General features: G+C 38.7%; 1 protein-coding gene across 2 annotated transcripts in view; it reads left to right on the top strand.

The window, feature by feature from the left end:
• The window catches only part of TPH2 (tryptophan hydroxylase 2), a 52334-nt gene extending 31886 nt beyond the window's left edge, over positions 1 to 20448 (top strand). Inside the window, exons 9-11 of one of the 2 annotated variants that reach the window (XM_053943026.1) lie at positions 10197 to 10292; positions 19778 to 19911; positions 20022 to 20448. In XM_053943026.1, the coding sequence (XP_053799001.1) occupies positions 10197 to 10292; positions 19778 to 19911; positions 20022 to 20196 (405 nt within the window). In that variant the 3' untranslated portion in view covers positions 20197 to 20448. The remainder of the gene's footprint in view (positions 1 to 10196; positions 10293 to 19777; positions 19912 to 20021) is intronic. The other variant, XM_053943027.1, reaches the window with a different exon arrangement.
• Positions 20449 to 22285: the final 1837 nt, after the last annotated feature.

Here is a 22285-nt window from a genome sequence, read left to right as displayed (position 1 = left end):
CTCTTCCTTTGTCCAAGCTTGTGTGGTACAGCCTGCAACAAATTCTGTTAGCTACTTCTTAGAGTTTGCAGGCCTTCTGAAATTATTGCATAAAGGTTTTTGTTTTATTTGTTGATGATTTTTGAAAGTTAAAGCAAGTACTTTAAACCTGAAAGCATTGCTGAAGCCAAAGAAAAAGTTACAGAGAAGGGCCTTGTGGCTTTTAATTTTAATTGTTTTGGTTTGATTCCAGCTGTGGCTGAAATTGTTGCAGTGCAAGGTCAACAGAACTTCAACATGGTGGTGCCCTTTCAGGCACACTTTGAACAACACCTCCACTCTCTTATTCTGTTAGTTTGCTTTTGCATCAGACATAGCATTAGTTTAGACTGAAGAATCTTGTTTCAGTTGTCAGCTGTAAGTTTCATATATTCTGTACGATATAGAGAACCTTCTATAGACATTTACAAAGATGGTGTCTACTAATAGTGCTAGATAAAGCTGTTTGAGCTCAGAGCTTTTTCAAGACCTGCTGGAAAGAGTAGGTACTCACAGATTATGATTTTTTTCCCTGTAAAGTGTATTACTCTTTTTTTTTCCCCTAGAGATTTTTGTTCCCTACCTTGAATCAGTAGGCTGTAATTGTAATAATTATATAGTTAGACTACATAAAAGTAGCTAAAATTATAGTTTAACAAGACATTTTACATCTCTCAAATGTAAACACCTTATAGGATTAAGTTTTTCATCTTTGAATGAGCCTATTAGCTTATATACGGATATATACTATACATCTGCAATGAATTTAGCACCTATACAAGCACAGAATTCTTGCATATCCATAGGAATCTGATCACTAGTGACAATTTTGGAGTGATCTTCACATTTGGTAGTCAGTCACTAGACCAAAAGTCACTTCCAGACCAAAAATTCCTGTAAATTCCTTTGACTTTAATAGCCACGATCTCTCTGCTCAGGTATTTGCTCAGTATATTTTTTCCACCTTGCAGAATACATGTTCATGCGATTTGCTTTGTGTTTATACACTGCTGGCAAGTAAGTCAGTGGTGACTCAGTTGACTACTCTGTGGTTATGACAGATTCATTTTACATGCCCTCACTGCTGAAAATCAAGGTGCTGCAAGAATGTGCTCAACCATACTTGAAAAATATTTTGTTTGCAGCCGTGAAAAACATCTTCAATTTGGATATATTTTTAGTAGCAAAATTAATAGATATTTAAAATTTCCTGAGCTACTTTTCTTCTTTGATCTGTCTGTCAGCTTGACATGAATAGAACTTATACTTTTGTGCTTCTGCCTACTATCTTTTTTGCTTCTTTTTTGCAAAGCAGGTTGAGTTAATGCATTAAGAGTCACAAAAGCTTTTGGGAGTCCCTTGGCATTTATGTGATTAAAAGAACATTGAGTTTAAATGCAGTGTTGCTGTTAGAAACTGTGATGTTTGAAAACAAGTCAGCTATTAAATCAGTTTTCAGTAAATAGATACAAGAACTTAATTTTCTTTTTAAAATGTTTAGAAAATTAGTATGGATGTTAGTAATTTTGGAATAAAGTCCTAACTCTTTTTTGCTGTTTGGAAATAAATTCCAAGTTAGCATGACTGTGAAGAAATAGTGCGTTTTTTCCTTGAAATCAGAATTTTAAAATTTCACTGGCCAGTTGTCCCTGTCTCTTCTCTCAGTGTGTTTTTGTCCCCACAGTTACAGAACTTGAAAAAGGTCTGATATCCTTTCAGCCCAAGGAGGTTGCTCCCCTTTCTGAAGATATAGCCTCCCCTCATTAGTAGATACATTAGGAGTTTTGCAGCTGATCATGTACACAAGAAGCTCATATCCCTCCTTGGCTAAAATGACATGGGAGGCTCAGTGGCTCTCCTGCATCACTCCCTGCAGTACAACTGTCACAGGCAGTAATTGGCCAGGCAATTAGTGGGGACACAGCCTGCTTCAGGGAACAGCATCAGGAGAAGCACCACACGATCCTGGTGCCCTCCCCAGGGGAATGCCTGTTAGGGAGGACACCGGGGGTCTGTCTCTGGGCTGGCCCAGGGCAGTTTCTAAAGAGGCCTCACAGCTCAGAGTAATGAATTCTGACAGTGGACTGGCACAGGGCAGTGGTTCAGTAAACTCCCTGCTTACAAAAAAGTGAGACTAAGCTTGTGCTGTGATTAGTTCCTTCACCTTTGTGACTTGATAATCTCTGGATTTACTTAGCCAGTCTGTCAAAAGCTTTTCCCAGGATAAATGGAAGAGAATCCTGTGCCAGTTTTCCCCTTTTGCAGTTTCCTTGGAGCATTGCAGCATTTTCAAAAGGATGAACTCCGCCTCCCCATCCTGAAGAGTATTTCATGGAGTGCTGCAAGTTTATGCTTTCTCTTCTGAGTCGCCTGCTTAGCATGCTTGCCATGGAGTGGAAGATGGCCTTTTTAGAGAAGGACAAAAAATGTTGGACTGGGGCTGAAATCTACAGGTAATTGTGGTAAATATGTCCTGAGGCCTGAGCTAGGCTTCTGTAGAAATTCTGGTTCTGGATGTGGGGGGAAAAAAAAATCTGAGGTGGTTCTTGTCTAGTCTCTGGATATTCTTCTAAGCAATCTTCTAACAATCCTAGGGTCAATGATGCATAAAACGAGTATGCTGTCAGGCAAAGGACAGACAAATTATCTCTTGGTATATGTATTTGTTTCAATTTTTCTCTCACTTTTGTGATGCCTCCTGTCATTGTTCAAGTCCCTGGGTCTTTGCTGGAGGAATCATACTCTCCAAGATGTAGCATAAACCACAAAGCTGAGGAGAACAGTGTGGAGTACTAGCCCTTGCCCCTGTACCCTAACAAATCAGGACCGTTCTTGATTTGATAGATTGTATTAGTGCCAAGTTCTCATCTGTAAGAGTAGCAGGACAAAGAGGTGTAAAATAGGAATGGAAAAGCCAAAAAGAGAGTCCCTTATTGCAGCCTGTGAATTTTGAAGAATCTTAATGAACCAAGTGTGTCATATGAGGCAGCATAGACTAAAGGGTGTGGTTGAACAGTAGTGATATGCTCAGCTTTTTCTCTTTTTAAATTTATTTTCAGAGGACCCCATCTCATGTAGTCCCAGCTAACATGTGAAAAAACCCCACTGTCCCTGTTATGTTACCTCTGTGAAATCTCTGGATGACTGAAATTTGAACCAACAGCTTGAAAAAGAAATGAGCGAATAATCTCTTCAGCTAAAATAGGGAGCACTGAATGTGAATTCGTGTTATATGTTATAAAATAAAGTGGAAAGGAAATTGCTCATTATTGCACATAATTTTTTCTTAATAACTCCACATGAAATTAATAAACCTTAAATCCCCAGGTTTTAGAAGTTGTTCTAGATAAGAGTCAAATGACAGGGAAGAGGAAATAGGAAGGGCAAAGCATCAGGGCTTCAATGACATGTTTAACCATTATCTAAGCAGCAGTTTCTAGTTTCAGTGATCTCATCTTCTTAGCTGCATATTAAGCTTCAGCACTGTTAGTTAATTATGTTGAAAAAAACAGGAGGTTTTCTTCTGCCAGTGTTGAGCAAGTTTGCTTTTAGGGGCATTGATTTTTTGCACCATCTCTGTGACCACTAGCTTTGGTGGAAGGGAATTGCTGCCTTGCCAGGAAACACCAGACTTTCTGCGTAAGTGTTGAAGTTCCTGATTCTTCACCCCCAAAGAGCTCCAGGGTTTTCAGCTGAGATAAAATGAGTGGGCTGGACAGACATCACCTTTGCACAGAGTGAAGAAGTGAGATGAGGGGAAAAAGGAGGCTATTCTGAAGTAATTCAAACACAGAGTGGGATATTATGTGACTTCAGCTATGTGGGAACTAATGTCTTTTGCAACAGCAGAAAAAATCCCAGAAGTGCTTCATCCTCATCTCTCTCTGCTTGCTTTTTAGAGTAGCAAGAGGGCCTCCTTCATGTGAGCATGAACAACAGAAATATTCTATCAAGAGACACAAAATTGTTAGTAGGAGTGTTCTCCAGGTCTTATTCTGGAAGTCATATTGCACCTGCAAGGTTGGCAGCTGCCATATACATTGTCTTGTCTTGGCTGGGCTCCCCAGTGTTGGAGGTATAGTGTTACCTCTTTAATTGTGTGGCTTGAGGTACATTTTCTGCTCCCTAACAAATGCATGATGATAATTTTATTTTGGTTACCATTATGAGTTTTTCTGCAGAAACTCCTGAAAAAGCAAGCATAATTTCAAAATATTCATGAGGGGTTAAGCCTTCCTGAGCTCACTATAGGCCATGCTTTCTCTGAGCATGTCAAGCCTTGCATTAGAGGAATTTGCATGTAGTGGTACTGTGTGCTGTGACTGTCAACAGAAATGCAAAGGTTGGTGTGTGTCTATCCCAGAGTGCTCTAATGAGCAGCACCACATTTACTCAAACTATTGTTTATAAAGAGATTGTTTCAAGCATTCACCCTTAGTGAAATGTCTAAATGCGAAGAAGTGAGATGAGGGGAAAAAGGAGGCTATTGTTAAATATGTTCACTTTGCAATCCCTGAAGGAAACCTCATTTCACTGAGCCTAAATGCTTTTCGAAGTGGCAGAGTAAAAAAAAAAATCTTCAAGAAGGTAAATCTGAAGAATTAAACTTTGTCTTTTTATTTAGAAATGCTGTTGGTTGTGAATAGGGTCACTGCCTTTGTTGGAGGTAAGTGAATCACCTATAATGAGACTTGGCTATCGAATTTTACTCCTCTGCTTTTGATCTATTCACAAGCTCATCATGAGATTTATTTGTTGTTCAAAAATCTCCCTGCATTTCTGCTCAATAATGTTCCTGCATGAATAGCTGTCAAATAGCTGGTATTGCTTGAGGTCTGGGCTCCAACACTGGGCTGTATTGGCTAGTTGCCTGGGTTACCTTTGTTGCATCTATCTGTTTCTTGTAGCAGAGCATTCCTGATACTACTCAACACACTGTGAATTTTGAATAATTCAGTCAAATGTGAAATGCCAGCTGTGTTTTGGGTTTTTTTGTGACTATTGATGTTTTTGAGATTGAAAAATAAGCACCTATTCAAACATTTATTTGCACCAGCTCTGAATGAAGAAAGAAAGCACAAATGAGAGTCACATATATTTCTGAGTTGAGAGTTGCTTGCAATTTGAGCACCTTTTACAGGGGAATGAAAACACTTTTATTTCATTAATTTTTAGGATTAATTTCTAACAATGGGGTTTTAAAAAATCTTTCAGTGGTATATAATTATTTATTTATGAGATAATTACAACTATATGAGAGATTTAATCTCTAGGTGAATATTTTTAGAGCAAAAATACCAAAGGACTCCTAAAGAAAATTAATCTTTGCATATTGTGAACATATCACATGCATTTGAATTGAGTGGTCCATTCAAATATCCTTTGAAATCTGAAATCCTGTAGAAACAAGGTAAATACATTTTCTTAAGGATATTTATTTGGCACTGGTCTTTCAAGTACTTACATATATTAATAGTTGTATTGTCTTCAGGGCAACTAATTTTATATACATATAAAGTGACTGTGCTATTACACACCAGCTTGGCGCTGTAGGCCCATGACATTGGCAGTTCATGTAGTGGTGAGTCTTCTGCCCATGTATCAGGATTGCAGTCCCGCAATTACACAATCTCTCATTCTTCCTCCCTTGTGGCAGGGAGCACAAGTGAATTAGCTCTTAACATGCTTGGTGTTCTCAGGATTCACCCTGACAACATTTTCCTAAGGTACTTTCAGAAAACAGATAAAATCTCATGCTATACTTCATGTTGAAAATTGCCAAGTGACACAAGTATTGGTCTCCAGCTATACCATAAGAAAATTAAGCAAAGTGGAATGGCTTGAAAGGCCTTTTTATGAACAAGTCAGATTTTCTACTACTGACTCTGTGACACTAGGACTCAACACTATGCACAAGTTCTTTGCACAGATCCCAAGAGGGAGATTCTCAAATGCAAAATGATGTGGTGTGAGAAGGGATTTTCAAAGGCTTAGAAACCAGACAGGTGAGGAGAATTGAGCCTATCAGACCTTTTTTCCTGCCTTTGAAAATATCTAAGCATCCTTGAATAACGATTTTTTCTGTTAGCTGTCATAGCTGTCACTGATTTTTCTTTTTCTTGCGGTAGTCCAGTTTATAAAGCAGGGCAGTGTCTGAATACAAAGAAGAGACACTGTATTTACCCTGGAGACCAGGTTTGGAGTTTGCCAAGGCTTGATGTTCTCTGTATCTTTCCTATCAATAGCAGGACAACTGATCTGACTCCTAAAATCACATATACACTTGGCCAGACAAGCTACCCCAGTATCTTGTCTCTGACACAGGCAATTACAGACATCTGCAGGACAGTGTATGTCGAGAGCCATGTGGTGGTATTTTCCTGATATACTGCTTTACTTGCCAATGACTTTTGATTCAAGGGCTCTGGAGGAAGAAATCTGCTATATTAGTATTTTATATCCCTTAATTGGATTTTCTTCCATGCATCTGTTGAATAATTTTGTACCCATTAGATAATGTTTCATGAGCATGACTGTAAAGTATCTTTCATATATTTTTGAATAAGTAAGAGAAATAGAATTAAATGATACTAAAGACAATCTTGTGCTCCTGGCACAGTCTTGATTGATGTCACTTGGTATAAAAATTCTTTCTAATCCTCATTTGGCATTTTGGTTCTTCATCTGATTTTGCTGATTTGACTAACAGAGCAGCGTTTTACTGTAAGGCTCTTTGAGAACTTCAGAATTTATACAACATGGAAAGCCACCTTTCCTACTTCAAGAGCCTATCTATAATTGTAGCAAATACACACTTCACCCCAAAGGTGAGATGGACCTGAAAGTAAAGTACAGATATTGCTGTAGTTTGTAGAGGAACCAAATATCTGGGGCCACACTCTAGGGAGTATGCCAGAGACAAGTCCAAGATTTCAAATTAGAGCAGGAGAGCCTGGATGACCCTGTTTGTGTCTGCATTCACCAGCCTACATGTAACAGCAGTGTAATAATCAATTTTGTCTTAGGTGAGGCTTCAAAAAATATATTCATCTCAACAGCCACTGCTTTGTTCAGTCATTCCCACTCCAGTGTGCTTATCCTGTGTGTAATATAGAATATCACAACTGTAGTTTACCATACAAAGCGATGCATTTACTGGGGTATCTATGTGTCTGGTCCATAAAAAGTGTCGCTTTATAGTTAATATTTAAACTCTTTATCAGTATGCCTCAATGTTTGTAGGCTTGAGAACACAACTTACCAAAGCCTGCAAACTCTAGTGCACTGAGCCACCTTTGCACGTCTGAGTAGACGTATTAGTGTGGGGGAATCATGTATTGCTGACTACCGATCTGAAGATGGCAGCATTGGGTGAGCTTTGCACTTTCTTGGCTAAGCAGGGAACTCTTAAATACAAGATTGTACTTGTTGCATGTGGCAAATTTATAAATCAGCTTTTAATCTGAAAGGCTTTTCTTAATGTTGCAGTTTGATACCACAAGTTAGTAGTAGGCAGACATATTGCTATTTATGTGTTTTATTTTAGTTAGTTATACTGAGAGTTCAAGCCTTATAAATAGTAAAGATTGGCTCTCACCAGCAAGTGTTAGCTCATAAATATGACTCCCTTTTATTACAGTAATAATACTAATAATTTTTGAACCAATGTAAAAGAAGCTCCCTCTTTAAGTACTGTCTATCCATCAAGGAAGAAGTGGAATCAAGTCCTACCTGTCTTGTGGATACTGCTCACCCTGGACAGCAGGGATTGCTCTCTCTGGTGCCTGTGTTAGCTCCTCTGCCTTCTGCGCTTTCCAGCCCCCAGAGTGCACATCCTCAGAGGAGTGGAGAGCATTTCTCCTCCTTCCCTCTGTTGGCCCTATAAATTGCTAAGTGGGCATTTGACTTTCTCCTGGGAACAGCATGACATTGGTTTGATCTTCTTCAGCCTAAGAAAGGTCAACAGTAGAGGTGCCGCACATGTGGGGACTGAGTGCTGCTCTTACAGATCTGAAACATACAAACACCAGACTCCTTTTCAGCTGCTGTTGGAAAAATGAAAATGATCGTGATCACTGTGTTTTATCAGAAGTCTAATCCTGCTGTATGTCTATCAGAATGTTAATGTTAGCAACATAAGAACTACTACCTGATAGATTCCTTTAAGGAACTCTGAGGAAGAGGGGGACAAATTCAAAGATGTTAGTAGGATTTAAGTGTAAAGCTGAGTAGTTAGTTTCTAACTGTGTCAGCATGTATACAAACAGGACTGTGGCCTACTGATAGCTCTTCTGGCAAAATATTTAGGTGGGGAAGTAAAGTTTGTACTCTTTGTGATAGGTCTCTCAGCTCCACTCATTACTTCTGTGATGCCTTTGTCATTTTGTGTTATTGGCTGTTTGTCCCTGAGACAATATTTTTGGAAACCAGTTGTATTGCCTGCCTCCTAAATGGTGACATCAACTCAATGGATGTTGAGTTGATGAAAAATTTTATGCCAGCTTGATTTACCTGAGTCAATAGCAAAGCCAGAGTTGGAAATTAGATATTTTGGGTTTGTTTCTTTGCTTTGTTTTATTTTATGATGTTGTGCTTTCACCTCCCTTTTTGGATATCTGTGCATTTGACTACTGGATGGAATCAGACTTGAGACGTTTGAAGTCTCTGCCACTGGTTCCTTGTTCTCAGCTGACTGAGCAGGTTTGGATCAGACACGGGGCTCATGTTTTTATTCTTTTTTTTTATTATGCCCTTCTACATAATGCTATGCTATATGAATCACTAGCTGTACAGAAACTTTTATGAGGCTAAGCAATTAATAGTTTCTGAATTTCTAAAGATTGGTTTAACTTAAAAGAGCTGTTAAGTTCTGGTCTTCTATATTTAATATGATACCCAGTCTGGAAGAGTTGGGAGTTAAGGAGGAATTGAATGGAAAAAAACCCAACATTGTATTGGGATGTATTCTGAAGTTACGTTAAAAACTAAAATTTAGTACAAAATATTGAGTAATTTCTTATCCTAAATTAATTTCTCCTGCAAAGACATGTAAATCTTCTATGTTCAGTGGAGTTATGCCTCTTTGCACAAAACCTGAAATTGTCAGATGATGTAATAAACACAAACATATATAGGGATATGTGTATATATATATGCAATATTTTTATATAACTTAGAATTCAAATTTCTAAAACCATCAGATGTAGAAATAGTTACTATCTTAATCTGAACTGTTTGATCTAATATCAAAAAGCATGTGATGTGTTGGAAAAAACCCAAAGCAAAATTCAGTACAATAGGAGCAGAAGTGACTCTGATCTTTAGCATTTAGTGGACAGTGGGCTGTCAGTGTATCTTATGATCTTCCTAAAATTTAACTTTGTTAGGTGGGTACAGCAAAGTTAGATACAATACTGTTATGCTGATTTAACAGAACTCTTTTCACAGCTTGTCATCAGTTTTACAGATCAGGCACATTACCTGATGGAATGTAGACCTAAAAAACAATTGTTATTGTTCAAGTGAATTCATAGGTCAAGTGAATTCACTTGACTGAATATAATTTTCTTTCTGCAATTTAAGAAGCCAAATGCCATATTCGTTCTTTATTTATGACAGAATAAAATCTTGTGAAGACTACGGCCTCAACTCAAGAAGGCTCTTAAGCACATACATATAAGTAAATTCATTCTAGCTCTAGACAACTCAAGTGTGTTTCAGACTTTAAAATGATATCAGCCTGAGCTTAATATGGAGTGCTCTGAACTACATCTTAGAGATCTTCATATGTTCTTAGACAGTCAGACTATCTACCTTGCAGGATTTTGTTTTAAGGCATCTCATTTATTTCTGAAGGTTTCAAAAACCTCTGGAGGTTACTATTAGCACCTTTGATACCTAAAAATGATCTTGCTGGTCTATTTCTAACTGGCCATTCCTGTGAACTGCTTGTGTACCCAGACAAAGAACAAAATCCTAAATTTTTGTGCAAAGCTTCCTCACTGCTGAACATGACATTTAAATTACTTAGTAGCAATAATATACGTTATCTGATATTATATTCAAAGTAGATAATTCTAAAGAACTGAGACAGGCAAGTGAATATGGTACTGATTGTTATTGCTGAAGTGCCTGTTTGCAACTATACTATTTGTACTGAATATCTGTATATTTTACAGTGCTATTTCTTTACGATCGAATTTGGCCTTTGCAAGCAAGAAGGACAACTGCGTGCTTACGGGGCAGGACTTCTGTCTTCTATTGGAGAGTTAAAGGTATGTACCCTTAAAGCACAGTAAAATGTTAATCTTAACAAAAAAAATAATTGGATATAAATATATTGACTTTCAAATAACAGTTAAAATTCTCAAGATAAAAAGCTTGTATTTAAAATACGGTATTGACCTAAAAGCTTTGTTTGAAATATCAGCTGGCACTTGAAGCATGAAATGGACTTGTAAGGCCCAAAGTACCAAAGCAACTATAAACTAAAAAACTGATTTCTGCTTGAATTTTCATTTCTTGTCAAAGGAGGCTCAAGGGTTCTAATAGGTAAGAGTGCTTTGGGCTCTAAAAGCTTTGTTTGGGTAAGGAGCACATATTTTTAATACCCACAAAAAGTGCTACAAATCAGACATGATTCTGTTCTAAGTAATCCAGTGTACGTGAGTGGATTCATTATTGATGTGAAAAGAACAGCATTCATTAAAGCCCTGATTAAGTAAATGAATCATATTTAAAATTAAGGAATGCATATAAACTCACACTGAACTTGCCTATGTTACAATACATAGAGCCCTATTCTTTTAAGGGTGAAAGTGTTTAACCTTGCATGGTGTGATTAGTTGAAGTGGATAATTTATTGCCTCTTTTAATGCCTAGAAAATATGGGGAACAGGCAAAAGGTATTTTGTCACAGCTATGGTATTTTGGGACATAATACATCTCAGTTAGCACGATGGGAGGGAAGGGTAAAGAGAGGGAGGAGTACCATCTTCAGAGACCCAAATGAATGGTGGCTTTGCAGGTAAACATTTGGATTTAGGAAGCATATATGGAAAAGTATTGAAAACTGTTTCTATACCTGTTGTTTATTTGTGTTTAGACATCTTTCCACCCTTCTGGGCTGGCTTTCAGTGAGCTACTTGGCAGTTTAATAGAAGTATCTCAGTCTCTTTTTGCTGTTTGTTTTACCTGTAACTGTGAATATTTGTGGTGAAGCTCATTAGTAAAACTGCTATACTTCCAGTAGTAAAAAATGTTGAAGAAAGTTAACTTCTCTAGTGTTTTTTCTTTGATTGCATTAGAGTTGCTCTCAGTTCTGTGCACACTCCAGCCACAGAAACATTCTGTATCTATCTGGCAATATTTTATTCTCACAGTGCAAAGATGTTTGAATGAAAAGAGATGAAGATGCCTCACTTGTTTTCCTTTGGCTCAGCAACATTCAGTGCTAAGCCCCAAACTCTGCAGGATTCTGTAAAGAAAGGCCTTTTATTTAAACTAATAGTTAAGGTCGTTAGGTGATGACCCTGGAAATACCTATCATATAATTTACAAAATCTAAGGGCATAAAAAAGAAGAAATGAATAATCAAGAACAAAATAAATCTTCTGCCATCAATGTCATAAACAAATGCATTATTCTTGTCAAGTCTGCATATTTGGTGCCACACATTTGTGACCCCAGATCTGGGTTCTTTGCTCAGCAGTAAACACAGAGTATAAACGCGAAAATTAATCCTTTTGAAAAGCAATGCTAAAAGCTAAATAATCTGACATTAACGGGCTATATTTATCTGCTACGGTGTTATGGCCAGATATATACCATAAAAATTTTGTTGTGAGTCAATAATATTATATACTTTTCTGTTACACTACATATATATTTTGTAGATATGACACCAGAAGGGACTACTAGATCATCTGATTTGACCACTTGTGTATCATAAGATACTAAATTTCACCAGATCTTGAATATACCAATCTTAAGTAAGAAATTTCAGTTACTGATAAACTAAGCATTTGTGTGCTGTGGGAACATAACAGCCATAACCATACCACAAGTAGACATAGTCTCCATTAAGGGACTGATACTGTGAAAAATATTCAAAAAGTCTGTGGAAGTGTGCTCCAGGGTAGAAAAGAAAGTAGAAGTTAAGGGAAAAAATGCAAAAAATGACTAAGTTTTCTGATAAAATGACCATGGGAGAAGCAATTTTTAGACAACAATCCTGGCATGAATGTGCATCTTCTCAGCAAATTATTATTAGGGAGGTGCTTGGGAAGGAGAGTGTCTGGGCACCATTGTGGTGGGCCCCACATATGGTGAGTACCACATGTGCCAGCATATATGGGCACTATACTGTAAGAATGTCACTCTCACAGTAGAGAGTGACAAACCATTGTCACTCTCTACTGTTTCTTGGGGAAACGGTCTCCCTCCTAGCACCTACTGGGAGGACAAATTTCTTCCTTGACCTGAAGGAAGGTCATGCTAATAGACTGTTGTTGAGATCCTGATTGTAACTGAAATCGTTACTGATGGCAGCAATTGCTCTGAAAATGGTGAGAACAATGCTGGCTATTTCTGTAGTGAGTGGGGATGAATAAGAGACTCAGATTGCATGGCCACGACCTCTCCGTCATGTGTGCAACACTCGTACTTCTCACAGGTGTCAGAGTGAAGACATCCTTTCAGAAATAACTTCTGCCATGCTTTAGGCGGGGATGGCTGTGGCCCATGGATGTTCAAATACTTATGTATCCTTGCCATAAGGAAGGAGGATCTTGAAATGTTTTGCTACCTTGACTTTAGAGTCATAGAATAGTTTAGACTGGAAAAGTTCTCTAAGATGATCAAGTCCAACCCAGCACTGCCAAATATGCCAGTAAGTCATGTCCTCAAGTGCCATATCCACACATCATTTAAATACCTCCAGGGATGGTAACTCAACCACTTTCCTGGGCAGCCTACTCCAATGTTTGGCAACCATTTCAGTGAAGAAATTTTTCCTAATATCCAATCTAAACTTCCCCTGGCACAACTTGAAGATATTTTTACTTCTCCTGTCACTTTTCGCTTGGGAGAAGAGACCAACCCCCACCTGGCTACAATCTCCTTGTATGTAATTATAGAGATTGAAAAGGTCTCACCTGAGTTCCCTTTTCTCCAGGCTAAACAAACCCAGTTCCCTCAGCTGCTCCTCATCATTGTGCTCCAGACCCTTCCCCAGCTCCACTGCCCTTCTCCAGACACCCTCCAGAATGTCAATGTCTTTTTTCTAGTGAAAGCCCCAAAACTGGGCAAGGACTTGAGGTATGGCCTCACCAGTGCTGAGGGACAGTCCTGCTGGCCACACTATTGCCGTTGGCCTTCTTGGCCACTTGGGCACACACTGCCTCCTGGTCAGCTGTTGTTGCCCGGCACCCTCGGGTCCTTTTCTGATGTGCCACTTTCCAGCCATTCTTCGCTGCTTGGGGTTGATGGCACCCAAGTGCAGAACTTGGCACTGGGCCTTGTTGAACCTCAACAACTGGCCTCAGTCCATCGATCCATCTTGTCCAGATCCCTCTGCAGAGCCTTCCTGTTCTACATCAGAACAATGCTCCTACCCAAATTGGTGTTCTCTGCAAATTTACTGAGGGTGCCCTTGAGACTGCACAGTCATTTTTTATTAATATGCTTTTGTGAGCAAGAAGAAAAGCCTTTCTCCAACTTCTGTCCCTATCAGGTCTCTTTTCAATGCATCAGTATGCACAGGAAATAAAATGGTCACCAATTTTATGTATAATTTGTATAAATTTCTAGAAGTACCTGAGTCTATTTGTAGGGTAGAAATGGTGAGTAGTATTTGGGCTGTCTGGAGGACTGAATGACTTGTTCAGTCATCCCTGTTTCTGTATTACACTGCTCCACTTCACAAATCTGGTCGACAGCTCTAGTAACAAATAACTGTAAAAGCTAGAGAAATGTGTGCACCAGCCTATCACTATAGGAGTCCTTTGCAATCTTTTTCCCCACTCAGTATTTAGACCTAAATTTCAGATAATGAAAAATGCATTTCCCTATGTGCATGCTATGAAAGTATCAAGTAAAAAAATATTAAAAGCACCACAAAATAAGGAGAAAGAGAAGATTAAAAATGAACCCTGAGGGGAATCAAATAATACACTAAGTAGTTATAAAATGTTCTGCCTAATAGAGTCAGGTTAACTCTTGCTATTACACAGTACGTATTTGCGGCTTAGAGATAAGGTGGAAAGAATGTACATTTCAATTATTAAAACTGTTTCTAAAAAGCAGTTCAAATGTCTTTGGAAACTTTAATCGATTTAATTTGTGTGATGCTCTCTTGAACTCTTTCATTAAAGGAGTCTCCTATCAACTTCAGTTGGCTGTAGATCAAGTCATACATCCCTGTTGTATGCTTCTATACTGAACACAGAGGGTTAAAAATCTCTCTCTATAAATTTTTAAAGTCAAATATAGTATCCAATTGTATTATTTTGTTTTAATGATAATTTAAGAAGTGCCAGCATTAGACTGTATAACCAAAAATAATAAAATGCAAATTTTGGCTCTGTTTTCTGAAGAAGGTGAAGAAAACAACTCCTGTATCCCAGATGCTAATTTTGAGACTCCTTAAATAGAGAGATTTTCTGTATTTTTCTACACAATATATAAAATTACACTATTGAACAAAATTTTCTGGTAATACAGGACACTGTCAGATTCAGAATATATTTTGTAGATAAGCAGGAGAACATTTAAGAATAGGTTTTCCAAGACTCTTTGTAATCCCCCTGGGAAAACAAGGTGATAAAATCAGTACTGGCACACACACACAACTTCTCACCTGTGTTCCTATTCTGTTCTCCTGTACTTCTCAGACACTGCAGTATTTATAACTCATCTCAAGTTTTCCCCTTGCTAGCTGAAGATTTTACTTTTTGGGTTTTGTTTCATTTATTTTCTTGCTCAAAGCTGAAAAGCTCTGAGTTGTATTACTGCAATCCATTTTTATACTCAAAGGAGGAATTACAGGACCAAACTCTTTTTTCATGTGCCAGTGATAGTGGTCACTTAGGAAATGATTCACAGCTGTGCAGCGTAAATGCCTGGTGCCATCTGACATGCCGCCACTGCAGAAACGTGTAAAAGGCTTCTTTAGATCCTGTGCTGTATATTCCATTCTCTGTACGATCCATCAGACAGCCTAGGCCTTAGACACCTATTGTTAAGTACCTCAATCACTCTTTTAACCTTTCATGTGGCAGGGAGTGGAGGCATTTTTTAATTGTTATGCTTATTTTCAGTACAAATGATTGTCTGCTTCTTAAACTGTCTGATACTGCTGCTTTTCCTGAGAATCAGTGATGATTCATTTTGAAGTTTCACTCCAAATTCGTATTTCTTGAACCAAAGAAGACTCACCAATAGTATTACTAGTATTACCAGTACAGTCTGTATGAATAGGCCATTAGAGACAGTTATCACAGATCCACAAGATGGTGAGATGTCCTACTTTACCAAAAGCTATTTTCCATGAGTGCTAACCCTAACATCGCATTGGAGGTGGATAACATAGAGGTTTCTCATGGAGAAATACATATTGGGTACTTACTCAATTGAGTTCACTGGAGAACTGAATGTCCAACCAAACCATAAGTGAATAACGTGTATTTTAAAAACAGGCCGGAAGCGGAAAGCTTTTGGACTCACCAGACAATTTTTTTTTTGTTGTTGTTGAGATTATGTACTTCAAAATGTTGAGATTGCCAAGTGTCACAGTTTGACGCTGGCGCAATGCCAGCACCCCCATGAAAATACACCTTCCTAACATAAATGCTGTGAGATATGATCAGGAACAGAGTAGAGCAGGCCCAAGCTTAATAGCAAAGGAAAAAAAAAAACTTTATTAAACTACTACTACTATAAAAGACACATGCACTAAATCCAGGATGAAGATCCTCCAAAAGACTCCTCCTCCCCCCACCCAATTTCCAAAACAACCACCATAAAACATCACCTGGGATTCCTGATCAAGCTGGCACCCTTCAGATAATCAAGACTCAGTCCATCAAGGGAGAGAGGAGTCTCTCTTGCACCATAGACCCCCCAGGAAACACAGTTGCCACCTCCAGTGTTTCCATGTCACATACGGCACCGCATGGAGAAAATCTGCCAGTGTGACACTCTCCTTTCCATGTCACAGTGCTCTCACCACCACACATGGACAAACTGCCCATAGGGCTCCTTTAAGGATGCTTTGCCACGGACCCAAAGAGACAACAGTTCGTTCAGTTTCTCATCTTGGGACTACAGTCCCTCCCCATTTTCCCCTGGGGCCGAGGGTCCAAGAACAGAGATTATCTTCTTCCTGAATACAGAGGGCATTCCCTCCTCAGCTTTTCTCTGTTCCTGCCATCCCTGTGCTGATAGTTGCTGAAGCAGGTCTCTGGTTCACCATTGCATCCCCCTAAAATGCAGTCTCTATTGCAGGAGAATTTGGTTCAGTCTATGGCTAACAAGAAAAGTCCAGCCAAAAGCTACTCCATCATCTCCTCCCACCTAAAAATTTCTTCTTCTAACATCTCAGGTCCCGGACTGTCTCTCTTCTACTTCAAATTGAAGAGGAGTAATATTTTACAAAGCCTTCATTTTCCAGGATAGGGTTAAAAGTTCAGACTCCCTGAATGGCTGAAATCTCTGCCCAGAACTCCAACTCCCCCACTGGGCACCTTCCCCCTGCCTTCTCCTTCTCCTCTGCTGGCAAATTCCAGGTGCCGTCAGGCTCTCCGTCTCTTTCCCTCTTGGGGGGAACAAAGGCATCTCCGCTTCTCTCCACCCTTCTGTCCACAGGGGTCGGCCCGGTTCCAGTCCTTCAGCCCCCTCCGCCTACCTCCCTCAGGCCGCGTGGCTTCCCCTCCCCCACCCAGCCCATGGCTGGGCAGGGGAGATCTGCACTGCACTCTCTGACAACCAGAACCAAAGAGACAGTGCCCCTGGGAGTTCTTGTTTTTACCCCCCTGTGTTCTCAGACACGTGTCCATGCCTTCAGTGGTCACTCCAGGTGCCAATATGCACATCTGACTACTGATTGGTTTGACCCAACTTCCTGAGAAAATTCACTTCTGTGTCAAACCACGACACCAAGGACCAGCATTTTACAGTACTGTAGTTTCTGTTAAATGCTCTGGTCAGCTTTGAGTCAGTGTCATGATCATTCTAGTTCATACTAGATATTTTATGGTCTCTCTGAATGTTTGTCTGCAGGCTCCTTTCAATTGCTGAACTCTGGCATTGCTGGTGTCAGCATATCAACTCAATAGCAGATGTTACAGATGCCTGCTGTACAAGTTGAAAACACCATCCAGACTTGCAAAGACGGAAACATTGCTTTGGTAGCCATGACAATTCCTACTTGATCTAAGAGCCAAAAGAACTTGGAGGGGAGACAGGTATCTCGGGTGGAAACTCAGCAGAATTTACACCTTCTGTTTCCAAACTACAATCCTAAGAATAACTCATCTGTTGTCACCAAATTTTGAAGGCATGTCTGAATACTTTACCCTTAGTTTACAGGGTGCACATGTGCTGCTCTCCTCATGTTCCAGTCTCTGCAGAGTTGCTTTGTGAAACAGCAGCTTTATCCATGTATAACTAAACTGGGATTCAGAAAGAATCAGTCATTTCATATGGATAATCTGAGGAGAATAACTAGAAAGGCTTTCTTAAAGGACATCCCCTGTGATAGCGACATCCTTTCGTTCTCTTTAAACTCTCTCCTTTTATAAAATTAGAGCTCAGTGACTAGAGCAGTTGTTCACAATGTAGGAGCCACAGGCTGGATCCTTTCTTGATGCTGATAACTTCAGTCTCAAGGACTAGGCCTGGCCCATCAGAGGCCATTAGTAAATAGAGAAGTTAACAGTGTCTCCCTTTCTGTTGAACCTTTCACAGTACAGGAAAGAATCCATGAGCAAGAAGTAGTCAGTTCCTATGGAATCATGGCCTGTATCATCATCTTCATTCCCTGCAAGGAATCAACCTCACTCAGTCCACTCAGAGTTTTGAAACTTTGTGCTTTAGACATTTGAGCAACCAAGTCTCACCTGGAAGCACAAAGGCACCTTAAGAGGAGATTTTTATCTATAGATACCCTCCCAGGGAATCTATTATAATTCCAAGTGAAAAAAGGCAAATTAATTTTGATAGAAAGAGGTAAATGCCTTAATTTCTAAGCATTCAACCACACCATGGTTCTGCAAAGAGAAAATGACAACAGGGATATAGGCAGAGGCCTAATATGGTGAGCCTGTTCTGCAGTCCTTTTAGAACAGGATGATGGTTGAGAGAGCATTTTTTATATTTGTTTTCAAACCTGTTTAACTGATGGCCAGCTAGAAACAGCAATCATTGTGAGAAGGAAAAGAAACATGTACTAAAGAAAGTTAATTCCCTGACATTTTAAGATTCCATGCATTAATTTTTCATGTATTTATTTTTGGAGAGAGAGGAGGTGGGAGGAAGAGGCTCTTGTTCCAGTTTTCTGTCCTGCTATTTGGAGACTTCAGGTTGAGAGGTAGTATGATATTTTCAGAGCCTTTCACAGGGGTTTAGGAATGAGCATAAGCAAGAGCAATGATAAAAGTTGTGGTGAATACCTTAAGGTTAATAGTTTACTCCACTATAAAGAATGACCATGCAGATAGAAAGTAAAGAAATCAGAGGTACCTTCGGACCTCAGGGATCTGCTTCCTCCCTGACATTTCTTTATGCTTTTCCTTCGCATTCATATCTTCACTCTATATAGATATCAGGGGACTAAAGAAGGTTGAAAGGTGACCTAAATATGCTTTGCTTCCTTACCTTATACTTCTGTAACAAAGGACTGAGAATGAAAATATGTGTGCTCTAGAAGATAAGGTAGATCCAAAAGCCAACATAAATATTCAAGCTGAAAGGGGAGCAAGAAAACATTTTCATGGAAAATGTCTCAGTACCTGATTTTCAGTTCTGAACCTCTCTTTTCTAGTGACTTGTGCAAGTCATATAAAGAGAAAGGCTGATGAGAAATCTCTGCTCTGCATAGCAGCATTTGCCATATCTGCCCAATGTCTCTTCTGTACTTACCTATACCTGTTTAGTTATTTTTTCTTTGCAGTACTATGTGAAGCATTATTGCTCAGGTTGTGTGGCAGAAGAGTAATGCATTTCATTGTCTTGCAATACATTGCTATTATTTAATAGGCTTTCAGATATGTAGGTTCACTTTTGTTGTCAGGAAAATACTATATGATTTTAACCTGAAAATGCAAAATACAGATTACATGAATGATTTAGTCAGACTCAATTTGCCCACCAAGACGAAGATGAATTCTGCTAGTTAAATGAGATTTTGGGAACATATATGTTTGCAATTGTATAGATAATTTTTCAAGAATGGTTATTTGATAATTTTCCTTTTTCCATCTGAACATTTGCATCTGTATGTGTTCATGGTAGGTGCATTTCTAATATCCTCTTTATTATTTTATTATTATGGGGAAAAAACATCTCCCATAGTAAGAGCTTTTTAAGTAACAAGTTCTGTTCACTGTTCAAACTGAAAAAACACAGTATGTAAAACAAGACAAGCTACCAATTATGGGAAACATACAGGACAGCGATCTAAAACCTGTATATATGAACAGCTGATATAGATACAAAGCATTACCAAAATCCAGTTTAACAGATCCTGTGGTGTATTTTGCAGCATGCTCTCTCTGACAAGGCGAATGTGAAAACATTCGATCCAAAGACAACCTGTTTGCAAGAATGCCTTATTACTACTTTCCAGGAAGTTTACTTTGTTTCAGAGAGTTTTGAGGAGGCCAAAGAAAAGATGAGGTAAATTATTTTCCCTGACTTAAAAATCTAATTTTCTCTTCTTTAGTGGCTGGGAAGAAAAAAAAAAAAAAAAAAAAAAAGGGAAGTTAATTTTCTTTTTTTCCTTTCAGGGACTTCGCCAAATCAATCAATCGTCCCTTCTCTGTGTATTTCAATCCATATACACAAAGTATTGAGATTCTGAAGGATACCAGGAGTATAGAAAATGTTGTCCAGGACCTCCGCAGTGATCTAAACACTGTATGTGATGCTTTAAGTAAAATGAACAGATATTTAGGGATTTGATATGTTTGGCACTGTGATTTGCTGTCAGTTGCTCTTTCTGTCACCACTTACATGAGATGGCTAATTTATCAGAGCCATCAGTTTTCCCTTTACAGCTTGGCCTGTGGCTTGCATCATTGTGTAGCTCTGTCTAACTGTAATGTGCAGACAAACCAAGGCGATGCTAATTTGTAAATGAAACATGGAATGTGGCAGAATATAATAATCAATTCTTCAGCACAATGTCATGTACAAGTATACCATTAAAATTTTCCTGGCAACAGTTTGGTTTCCATAAAATGATTCACTTCAATGTTTAAGAAATGGTTTTGCTGATTTCATTAGGCCTGAGTTTATTTCTTCATTATCCCTCCCGTTCCATATGAATCCATAAGAAAAAAAATTGTCTGCAGCATTTTATTTTCTTTGTAAGAAAGCATTATTTCCTTCTCTAGTGGTAAAGACATTGTTTTGTCCATATATCTGTTACAAAACGTAGTGTCTCTGAACAATACAATTTATGTACCAGTAGCTATCAGAGATCAGGAAGGATATGTATTGGTACTAAAAGGTCTGTGAAGATTGTAGATAATGAAAACCCACAACTGACAAATGTCCAATGTGGCTGAGCAATTGCAACACACTAAAAAAAAAAGAAACCTCTGACAGTTCACGTAGAAAAGTAGTTGTAGTTCACATGTGTTATCTGTGACAATCCTGAGAGTGTTGCCTCTGAGATTGCTATCTGGATATAAGAGATGAAGCACTTGTTTTAATTTCATTGTTACATGTGAATCCAAAGTCCTTCTACATCCTTGTATGTTTTCTGCATTCCATTGTGTCTTGAACTTAATTCCTCTTGCGTTTCAGGCATAGTTTGCCTTTCCTCATTATTCCACATTCAACCTTGACTTGGCCATGCTTGACTGGGTCTACACTGTGCCAGTATCAGAACATATGAAAGGGTGAATATGGAAATTGTTATTTAATTATAGCTGAGATGATTTTCAGTTACTAGAATATTTGTGGAGTGATTAAATCATAGGAACACCCAAACTGCGTTGCTTGTATCAGATGGATGCAGGTAATGCCTGACTTAATAAACTCTAAGCTGGCAAGCTCTGACAGAAGTACAAGCTCTGTCTGGGAAGCACAGAGCAGAAATATTTGAGCCGGCTCTTATCTGGAAGTAATAATTATGCATGTCTTTCCTTTATCTGGGTTATTCTATTCTCCTATTAGCCAAAATAATGGTGAGTTGACTATATTGTGTGGACCCTTCTCAATGGAAACCACATGGCTTATGCAGATCATGCCAATAAGGGTGAAAGTGTCACAGCTTGTCTACATATATGGAAACTAGGTAACTATTGAAGCTGCTCTCCCAGCTGAAAGAGTCGTGCAGAGACTCTTAAATATTGCTAGCAATTTCAGCATTAAAAAGGCACCACTTTGTAGTACCAGCATATCCTTAAATAAGAGGCAATCTATAAAGATAATTTTCACAGGGATATCTGCCACCTCCTCAAAGATAACTGTGAAATAACAGAAAAAGCTTTTTCTGTGGATAGTCCCTGCTGCATTCTAATGGTGCTGCTAATAGGGTGTGGAAAAATCTACTTTTAGATTTAACTGTGACTGCTGTTGGTACAAATGAAGAGCTGTTGAGTTATCCCATGGGGACCAGCATGCCGGAGGAGTTTTTAACCTCCCAACATTAGTGCTGACTGTTAGCTAGCACTTACCACAGAGGAAATGCTGGCAACCTTAGCAGGAAACTTTCTCCCACTTTTTTTTCCATGGAATCTGATGAACCCCTTGTAGCCCTTTCTGGAGAAAATGGACTGTACTGAGATTTGCTTTAACCAGTCAGAAAAAATCAAGAAATAGTAGCTCTTACTTTGTTCAAGAACTGGCAAGGTATTGTTGCTTGCTTAAGTAAAATAAAGCCACAATAAGCAACAAAGATTCAAAACATACAAAGTTACCAAGGCTTTCCCTTGAATCAGAATTATGCAGGAAAACTTTAAATACTTATAATATCTGGATTTATACTTGACTTTTCTGAATAGCTTAAAATAAGAATTCCATAGCAGTAAATCAATAGAAG

Source organism: Vidua chalybeata, chromosome 5, assembly GCF_026979565.1.
Source record: "Vidua chalybeata isolate OUT-0048 chromosome 5, bVidCha1 merged haplotype, whole genome shotgun sequence".
Classification (NCBI taxonomy): Eukaryota; Metazoa; Chordata; class Aves; order Passeriformes; family Viduidae; genus Vidua; species Vidua chalybeata.
Note: the sequence above shows the minus strand (reverse complement) of the source record. Positions and strands in the feature narration are given on the sequence as shown.